Here is a 10,265-nt window from a genome sequence, read left to right as displayed (position 1 = left end):
ACTAATTGGTGCATTCTTGTAAATTCCATTCATTGAACAAATGGTTCTTTTTTTTTTTTAAGAGTATTATGGAATGTTTCTCGTCTCCAATTTTGTTCTCATTTCATTCATCAAGAGTTAAACCTTACTTTAGGTTTAAATATTTGAATGTCCTAAGAAAGTAGAAAAACTTAATATGTAAAGATTGATCATCTTTATTAATATACAAAAATTAATTTTAGTTTTGACAGGATTAAAGATTTTGTTAACATAAAATAAATATAGGAAAAGAGCTTAGAAATAAGACTTTACTTTATAACTGGACACAGAGAAAAATCTTGAAACCTAAAAGAATTGTGTTTTATTAAACCTTTTGACCATAGACATGGAGCAAAATCTTTAGAATGAATAGAACCTCTAATTATAAGTAATTACATGTTCAGTATTATCACTTTATATGAAATTATGTGGAACCTCATGCATGCATATGTGTATTTTACATGAAATATTAAAATCAAATTTTAAGTCTTTTAAAAAAATAAGAATTTTAGTCCGCATTTTCTTTCCACATTTCACGCAAGTCCTACGAATCTAAATTACAAGGAACTGATGTGCTTCGATGGATTTTTGTGTATGTGTAATTGACGCACGCCCATACATGAAATTGATAAAGACCAATAACTCTAATTACATGAAATTGTCGTACTTAGATGGATTTTAGTTTGTATGCAATTGATGTTAATGGATGCTCAAATTCAGGATTTAATGTGTATGAAAATGATGAAATTGAGCTGGTGTGTATGAAATTGATGCATGCTTTTTAAGAAATGGACTTGTTTAGTAAAGGTCCATTTAATAACGTTCTTATTTTCTGTTTCTTGTTTATCATTTTTTGAGAAATAAGCTTGTTTGATAACTGTTTTCATTTCTTACTTTCAAATTTTAAGAAACGTTTTTTAAAAAAGGGAACAAAATTTGAGAAACTACAAAAATCAGTTTTATCCATATCTATTTCTATTTGTACTTTACTGTTCCAAGAATTAATAAGGTTTTGGTGTATTGATATCATACCCTCAAAGAATTCAATTATCTTTTACAACTCAAGAGTCCCTCTTTTATATTACATTTCATTTGTTTTTAGGAGCCTTTTTAAATATTAGAAATATTTAAAAATATTTACATTCTATAACAAAAAGTTTCAAAAGTAAAAAAAAAAAAAAAAAAAGAACTTTTCAAACTTTTTGCATTTTTTTATTTATAAAAATTTTCCTTGTTTTTATTTATTATATTTCTTGAATTTCCTTTACTTGCGTATTAGTTTATATAGAATTATAAATTTTCTAATGATTAAATTTATATATTATTTTAATTTTCAATATGAAGTTTTCAATATTTTTTTTTTTTTTTTGAAGAATCTTATATTTCTTTTGTTTTTATTTATTATATTTCTTAACTTCTCCTTGTAAATATTAGTTTAATATAAAATTACAACTTTTATAATATTTAGATTTATATATTATTTTATTTTTTAATATTTGGTGTATCGAGATAACAATGACTCTTACATATAAGAAAATTCAGGCGCTAAATGATCGTTTAATAAAAGGTAAGCGATCATTGTAAATAGCGCACATTGTAAATAGCGCACGGGTATAAGCGTTAAGTGATATTTCAACACTATTATATAGACTATAATGAGTGTATTTGATCCGATGAATCTCACATTATTTTTAATAGACAAAAAAGTATGGAAAATTGGTAGTATAGGAAATCTTACAAGGCATTTCTCCAACTACAACTTGCAGTTCCCGCCAAACAAACGGAACCAGACGTTCATCTGTATGGCCTTTCTACTCTCTCTTTTTTGGTTGCCGATTCAATTTTCAGAGACGTAGGGAGAAGAAGCCGGTAATCACTCTTCTCAATTACTCGAAATCAACGCATTGTTATTCAATTTGCTTAAGATTTCAAGTAGTGAAGTCCATTTTCTACTCTTAGTGCTTAATAACTTCAACTCCAACCAGATTCTAATGTTTCTGCAATTTGTTTTCTTCATCTTTAATGAATTTTATGGTGGATTACAAGTTTATGAATTCCTGTGCAGCATGTTCGATTGCTTGTACCTGATTTTGGATATAAAATGTAAGTTTCGATTCGAAGGATAACTTTCTTCCAAAAAAAATTCTGGCGATCCAGATGATTGAATCAAGCTTCTATCTCAAGCAAAACTCTAAACTGAAATGCTGAGAGGACCGTTTGCAGATTCGACTACTAATTCTGTACAGTTCGGAAAATGTCAAACATAACTGTTTGCGCTCGATTTCGGCCTTTAAGTTCAAAAGAGAGGCAAGATCATGGAGATGCAGTGTGCGTTCAATATGTGGACTCTGAGACATTCATTTTTAAGGTCTGTTTGTACTTCTTTTGTTTTTGTAGATTGCAGGGAGATAATTTACCTTGCTCGGTTCATTTAACATAAGTTTATTGTAGGATGAGAAGACTGAAGAACTTACATTTAGCTTTGATAGAGTGTTCTATGATAAATCTGAGCAAACTGATGTTTACCGATTTCTTGCTGAGCCAATTGTCAAAGGTATACCGTAATTTTCGGTGCACTATCATTTTATGATTGTTAGGTTTGTTATTAAATTGATAATTGATTGTATATTTCTTGTGGAGAAATAAATTCTCATTAGCGAAAATGTTCATAATAATTGTGTTGGATTTCTAATATAAGTTCTCTTAGATGATGGAAAAAGTCATTTGGACCATTCTTACACTACTTTTCCAGTTTCCTTAAGCAAAGGAGGATTCTACCTTTCACGTTGTGCTTTAATGTATGACACAGATGCTCTTAATGCTGTTAATGGGACAATTATCACCTTTGGACAGGTGAGATATGTTAGAAACTTATATCCAAACTATTATGCATGGTTCTGTAAAGAATACTATGAACTATCCCGTGTTTGGGTACAACCATACATATGCATCACATAACACATTAATTGTCTCTGCAGGGCAGGATCTTGATGTATAAGTATTAATTTCAAATAATTTATACTTCGAACAAATATATATATATATATATATGTAAATCCTCTTTTCTCTTATTGAAAATCAATTCTACCATGCCTCCTTTTCCTCTGCACATCATGTAGCATAACTTCAAAAGTTATTGGGCTTAATATTTTATACTGTCAAAATGAGAGAGACTAGTTAAAGATTAATTTTGAAATAAGATTTTCATTTCGAGTCACAAGCGTTTTAAAGCTCAATCGAACTACTGCAAATTATAGTCTAGCTTCTATTTAACTGTTTTAGATTTTCCTTCAGATGCAAATGAGTTGCTTATCCAACTTCTGTTTCAATTATTAACTTCTCTTCCCTTCTTCGGTGCAGACTGGAGCTGGAAAGACGTATAGTATGGAGGTATCAGCCCATGCTTCTAAAAGAGTTGCCAACTTAAACTATCATAAGTCATATTTTCTGATGATCTTATTTAAGCAGGGGCCTGGGATACTTGAATGTGATGCAGCAAAGAAGGGTTTACTTCCTAGAGTGGTAGAAGGCATTTTTGAATGTACCAAATTAGCTGATGAAACGAGCAAGTACTCAATAAAGTTGTCTATGGTATTATTCAGCCAACCATATGTTCTGGTGCTTGCACCAACCATTTCTTATCTTGCAGTTAATTAACTAACAATTTACATTGTTAAATTTTTTTTTTTATCATTGCATGTCTTCTTTTGGCTCTTTTAGGTTGAAATCTACATGGAGAAAGTGAGGTACAAATATATCTGCTACTGCTAGTAGATGTTATGCTGAATGCATGATTATTTTCCAGCAATTAGAACTTTCCCTTGCCAAATAAGACAGAAGACAATCCTACAAAGGAAAGAGACTAAAATAGTAAACAGCTGAGGGTTTCCAAATTAATGACTTATTTTCAGGGATCTTTTCGACTTATCAAGGGACAATGTACAAATCAAGGAGAGTAAAACACAAGGGATAATATTAAATGGAATGATTGAGGTAAGCTGTCTTCTTATCAACATATATTTAGCAATATTTCTAACCAAAAATTTTCATTGAATCAATTATTTACATGCTAGATAAGTGTTCAAAATGTATTTATGTACCATTGACAACTTTCTTGACCGAGGTTGTTAAAAAAGTTATCAACAGTTCAGGAGGACTATTTCTATGAACTTAAAGCAATGCAACTCATGTTTGGATGAATTATCAGCCGAGTCATCTAAATTCCATGATTGTAAATGGGATTACTATTTTGGTTTCACTTTACAGATGCCCATACAGGACCCTCCAGAGGCATTGCTGACCTTATCTGTAAGATGAGAAGAATTTGTTCTTGTAATTGTTTTCTTTTAGTTCACTTTCAATGTTCAATTTCTCATGTTAACTGCCTAATGCAGAAAGGAATAGCCAACAGAGCCGTAGGAGAGACCCGTATCCTGCTTTCTTCTCGTGGACTTTATTCCTGAACTTCCACAAACATATTAGATCCCGTCTTCTTTCAAAGGTTCATGATCAAATCTTGGTTTTCATCTAAACATGGATAGAAATGAACGTTGCCAGCAGTAGGAGCCACTGTATTTACATATTCGCTATTCAGCAAGAATCAACCAAGGACAAGAGGTAGTCTTTTTCAGCCATTCCATTGTTAAGTTCTGAAAGGAGTAGTTCATACTGAATCTCAATTCCTTGAATAGGGCCAGAACTGGAAAATTGAATCTAGTGGACTTGGCAGGGTCTGAAAAAGTGGAGAAAACTGGTGCTGAGGGGAGAGTTCTTGAAGAAGCCAAGACCATTAACAAATCGCTTTCAGCTCTTGGGAATGTAATAAATGCTCTAACATGTGGACCAACGGGCAGAGGAAACCACATTCCATATCGTGATTCTAAGTTGACACGGATTCTACAAGATGCACTCGTTGGTTACCTCTCTAATTTCCACCATAGTACATATTCCTTAACTTAATTAAGCAATTTAGTCCTCTCACATTTCAGGGAGGAAACTCGCGTACTGCTTTGTTGTGTTGCTGCTCACCCAGCCCTACAAACTCATCTGAGACCCTCTCAACCCTTCGATTTGGTGCAAGGTATGTCTGAGCATAAATCTGTTTCAGAGCGCTTGATTGACATAACCCATGATTGAACTATGTGGCCTTTGGCAAGTAAAAATTCTTGAAGTTCACTTAATGCTAATGATATTTCGAGTAAATACTTGATGGTCTAGAAAAAAGTGATTTTGTTAAACCTTAAAAATCTTGTCTGTGCGTGATTAGATTTTCAAATATAGATATACTGCCATTACGTGGTATATCCATATGAAGCAAGCATTCATACACTCTACTTATTTCTCTGTCTCTTAAATTCCTTAGATTTAGAGTCTTTAGCTTAAAATTCTAGATTAACATCCTTAACTAGATATCTATATGACATTTTTTTTCCAATGTTCAGGGCAAAGCATATAAAGGCTTCTCCTCGTGTTGCAAATGAGGATAAATTTATCAGAGAGCTTGAAGTTTTCACTCCAATAAAAAGGGAATCACGTGGCAAACTTCTAAATGATGTGAGAAGTTAGCATGATTTTATTAGCAGTAGATCAATTTGGTTTTACATCGCCTCCATTTGGTATAGTTGCAGGAGAGTTTGGATATTGAGCATGTGCAAATACTTGAGGAGCTGTTTATACAAGAAGGAATTCTTTTTGATCCTTGCTCCATTGAAGAGTCGGAATTAGCCTATGAAGATGTTACTTCACAAACCATTTCTTCGTTGCAGCTAGTTTTGGAAGAACTCTTGAGCACAATTGGAGAGGTACGTCAACATCTTTGAACACTTTGGAAGTAGATTCCTTTTTCTTTTTTATTATTATTATTTTTAAATAAACAAAGTCGGTTAGGTAATGAATAACTTGAATGGAATGGAATAACAAAAAGCCTTAAAACTTGATAAGAAAGCTATAATTATGATACATGATATTTGTTTCAAATAATTATACATGATACTTTAGATTATAATCTTTTCGGTAAATTTTAAAGGTAATGAATAATGCAGTTTTAGACGTTTCTAATATAGGTCCCCAAAGTTTTATTGTTGTGTCTATTCCACCTCACACATTGTTGAAAATGAAATGAAATTTAAGATATTCACACACAAACACAAAACTATGTAAAATGAATTGTATTGACACAAATATATGAGGTATTCTCTCAAAAAGTTTTGAACGTAAATTTATGGAGTACAATTTATAGGGTGAATAGTGAAAACCAAAACATTTTGGGTATATTTTTGTCAATTACCTCAGTAATCAAATATTTATAAGATTTTAAGACAAGTTTGTTCTCTCTCTACCCTCTCTCCTACTCTCCCTACAACCCACCTCGTCAACAGACCCGCAACCATGAGCAACATCCCTAGCTTCTTTGTCGTCGGCCACCATACCCTGACCACCTCCGACAAGAGTGTTTACTGTCGTGAGTAAATTTTTCTCGATAGAGATTTACTCTTCTTCTCATCGTTCGCGTTTGGTTAATAGAAACCTGTAGAGATAAGACATTTTCTATCACGATTCATTGGAGGACCCTTTGTTGGATCACGAATCTTTCAAATCCCTCACCACCGCCCCCTGAATCACACATTCTTCAAAGAAAACAGGGTTGAGTGGTCTTTGACATCATAATGATCAGTTTCTCTTGGTGATGCTCATATCCATGAGGGAGAATTTAGATTTTATATCAATGATAGTATGCCGTCAGTAATAGACTCCTGTTAATAGTAGAGTCTGCTTGTAATAATTTGCTGTCATTCCCTTTTCTTTAAACTTTTAAATTTGGATCTAATAGAGACGAGAATTAAAGAAAAAAACTGTCATATATGTTTGAAGATTTCTTAGATCTTAGACACAATTAAAATTAATGTTCAATAAAATATTTAATTTTTAAAAATTACAAATATACGAAAGATTTATTGGATACAGAATCGAAAGTCTAAATATCTATTGAAAACAAAATTGAAAATTTAGGACCTATTAAATAGGTTTAAAAGCATAGAAACCATACAAACTAATCTAAATTTTTTTGGGGCTAAACTTGTATTTATCCCCATATCAGTTTGCTTTTCAAAAGAAAAATAATGCCGTATATGAACCATTTATTTTAGAAGAGTATCTAATAGGTGAAGAATCTATTATAAACTTACAAGACACTTAAGATTATTTTACATATATAATTAAAAGTTTAAAATCTAATAGATTCTTCTTAATGAGTAGGGACCTAGGTTTAAAATGACGAGGATGAAGAAAACATCTAGATCTCAACTTTACACAAATATCGATGAAAATATCGATAAAATAGATGACCATAAATATTTATAGAATAATTTAAACAAAATTAAATTAATAAATAAGTATTTTATGCTTTTTAAATAAATCAACATGTTTATTGTTTATATTATCTTTACACCAATGACATTTTGTTATTTGTTATGTTTCGTGGATTTTTATACCGTATAAGAGAAATATCACATTACTCCTCATTTCAATGTCGAACTTATGAAAATATGAAAATATCGATAAAAATTTAATATCATATGATTATGTCTAGAAGGTGTCCATGGTTAATTTAACTAAAAAAGGTAAACCATGGTGTTTGTTTAAGCAATAATATAAAAGTTTTGAGGTGGGTTGGCCTTTCATGATGGTGCAGCTTAAGAAAGAGAATGAGGAGCTGATGGCAAGAGTATCAGCAGCTGAACTCCATCATGGGCCAATCTCAAACTCCAACTTACTGGTTAGTATATATTATAATCTTGGTCTCTTTAGGGATTGGCTCAAATCTATTTTCCATTTCTCGATCAGCCATTATAATTAGTTTCACATTCAAAACCAACTACATTTTTTTCCCAACTCTCCAAAAATAGAATTATAGTCTTATACAATTACAAATTTTGAGTTTGAACATTTATACCACACCACATAAACACAAGAAGAATTCAACATGAATAGCGAACTTGTCTTTTTTGGAATATAAATTTGTCCTCTTGTAGTATTCATCATCGCAGTATTTGTCAATTAGATCCATCCGTGATAGACTTCTCATTTACAGGTTTAATAAATGACAGATCTCAATTCATGATATGTACTGGTATTGAAGTTAGAATTTCGATATATTTACAAATAATTTGAACGTGCTATTAGATTTTTATATATGCAATTGCCTTTAATTTATAATGTAGTGAGTATGCTTTTAGGAAATCTTATTCTTATTAATTTTGATGGAAATTTAAAATTTTTTAGTGTAGACACATATTTTGTATGTTACTAATATATGATTGTTATTTTGTCTCTCCCTAAATTTTAGAGCTTCAATTTCTCATATTTTGTATTATTTGTTTTTTGTCTAACAAAACTTATAGCTAAACTAATTGATGTAACTATGATGAACTTCCAAATACATTTATCAATTAGTTTTAAAATATTTTATACTATCATTTAATAAAAGTAATTTTGAGTAGGTGTGGGTCGCACCTTATAGTAGCTGAAAATGCCAACAATGAGAAATATAAGGATAAAATAAAATGCTTATAAAAATATAATATAACTTATTTATTATTAATTTTTAAATGACATTTACATATTTTGAAAACATTGACACGAGATTTCGACAAAGAAACTTAGGTTGTACTGAGGATTGCTTTCGAGAGCGTCAAAAGTGATTATGTAATAATCTTAATTGTTGAGTGCTTAGTAAGGATGTTTGGAATTATTTTTAGATATATTGATTTTAAAAATTTGATTTATTAATAAGCACGTTATTAAAAATGATTTTCATACAATCATTTGGTCCTACACTCTCAAAAGTAAATTTGAACAATTAAAACTAAAGGTGATTTTTAATGACTTTTAATGTTTTGGATTGACTTTTAGAATAAATGATTTGAACTCAATTATTTAGTTATATTTAGTTTAGTAAAATTGTTATAAATCATATTAATATTTTGTCCCATACTTGTAGAAATGATTTAAATTTAGTTGAAAATATTTTTAACTAATTAATGTTTGTTTTGGAAGGTAGTTCAAAATCATGCATCAAATTACAAGAAACCATTAAATTTGAGATGGAAAAAAATCAGAGGCATAGTGAATGACACGACTGTTTTCAAATATAGGAAAATGAACTAAAATATTATAATTAATAGCAAAATATCACAGTCTATCTGTGATAAATTGTGATAGACAACGATAGATTATTATCTGTGTCTATTGAATGGACACAGATAGTAATCTATCGTTGTCTATCGCGATTTATCATAGATAGACTGTGATATTTTGTTATTAGTTGTAAATATTTTTAGTAATTTTGTTATTTAAAATAATTTCTCTAAATGATGATATAGAGAAAAGTGCAAATTGCAAATACCACCCATAAAATATGGTGATAGTTGTAGTTACAACGTGAAATAATTAATTGTAAAAATTAAAAGGTATTTCAGATAATTTATTAAGTTCATTTTATCTTATCATCTAATGAATATTGATAGATCATTATTATTGTCTATCAAAAATAGATACCGATCAAATCCTAATCTTGTTGGTGGTCCCAACTTGCAAACTTGCAGTATTTGGCTTTTAAACATCTAATTTAAAACAAACAAACTTTTGAATAGTAATATAATGGTTAAAATTGGTTCTCTCCCATCTTGTTCGGCTCTCTCTCAAATTTGGGTGAAGAGTAAATTTTCTCCACAAATGGGATATGCGGGACGAAAGCATGGGCAAATATTTTTTTCTAAAAATATTTAGAGGTAGATAGAGAGAAAATAGGGAGATGGTAACCATTAGAAAGAAAGATAAAAATAGACCAATTTTAAAAACAAAAATACATTTTCAATTTTTTATACGAAATATTTTTCTTTTAAAAAACGAAACAACTTAGAATCATCTAAAGAAAATAATTTATTCCTTCAACATTTTATTTGAACATCCTTACAGTTGAGAACTGAACTGGTTGTCACTCTTGCGATCTCCTTTCTCTCTTTATGCAGAGAGACAATGAAAATGTTGTCACATTCCTTTAGATTATATATTAAACTCAGAACAAAATGTGATGATAATAGACTCCGATTTTGCAATAGAATTTATTTTCAAATCTCTTTCTCTCTTTACACAGATAGACAATGAAAAGGTTGTCACCCCCTAGATTATCTATTAAACCTGAAACAAAATGTGACGACAATAGATTCCGATTTTGCAATAGAATCTAC

At 30.4% G+C, this 10,265-nt stretch overlaps 1 protein-coding gene across 7 annotated transcripts; it reads left to right on the top strand.

The window, feature by feature from the left end:
- The first annotated feature begins 1,736 nt into the window (after window positions 1-1,736).
- LOC120071618 (kinesin-like protein KIN-1) lies at window positions 1,737-8,324 on the top strand. Of its 7 annotated transcripts, XM_039023971.1 has the most exons (18): window positions 1,737-1,887; window positions 2,084-2,121; window positions 2,242-2,386; window positions 2,470-2,572; window positions 2,771-2,871; window positions 3,379-3,408; window positions 3,487-3,609; window positions 3,739-3,764; window positions 3,930-4,011; window positions 4,165-4,326; window positions 4,413-4,446; window positions 4,560-4,635; window positions 4,710-4,929; window positions 5,007-5,098; window positions 5,460-5,571; window positions 5,640-5,819; window positions 7,709-7,792; window positions 8,108-8,324. In XM_039023971.1, the coding sequence occupies exons 3-18, from the start codon at window positions 2,273-2,275 to the stop codon at window positions 8,111-8,113; spliced, it is 1,545 nt and encodes a 514-aa protein (XP_038879899.1). In that variant the 5' UTR covers window positions 1,737-1,887; window positions 2,084-2,121; window positions 2,242-2,272; the 3' UTR covers window positions 8,114-8,324. The 7 variants fall into 7 exon arrangements, with proteins under 7 accessions (XP_038879899.1, XP_038879897.1, XP_038879896.1 ...); XM_039023969.1 differs by having other exon boundaries at window positions 5,646-5,819; window positions 7,709-8,324; XM_039023968.1 differs by having other exon boundaries at window positions 7,709-8,324.
- Window positions 8,325-10,265: the final 1,941 nt, after the last annotated feature.

Source organism: Benincasa hispida, chromosome 2 (assembly GCF_009727055.1).
Source record: "Benincasa hispida cultivar B227 chromosome 2, ASM972705v1, whole genome shotgun sequence".
Classification (NCBI taxonomy): domain Eukaryota; kingdom Viridiplantae; phylum Streptophyta; class Magnoliopsida; order Cucurbitales; family Cucurbitaceae; genus Benincasa; species Benincasa hispida.
This window is presented reverse-complemented; position numbering and strand designations above follow the sequence as displayed.

Bases quoted from the DNA above. Each gene is read 5' to 3' on its own strand.
- LOC120071618 (XM_039023968.1), top strand. From the start codon at position 2,273: ATGTCAAACATAACTGTTTGCGCTCGATTTCGGCCTTTAAGTTCAAAA. The intron at 2,387-2,469 runs GTCTGTTTGTAC...AGTTTATTGTAG, and splicing joins CTGAGACATTCATTTTTAAG to GATGAGAAGACTGAAGAACT. The intron at 3,610-3,738 runs GTATTATTCAGC...TGGCTCTTTTAG, and splicing joins ACTCAATAAAGTTGTCTATG to GTTGAAATCTACATGGAGAA.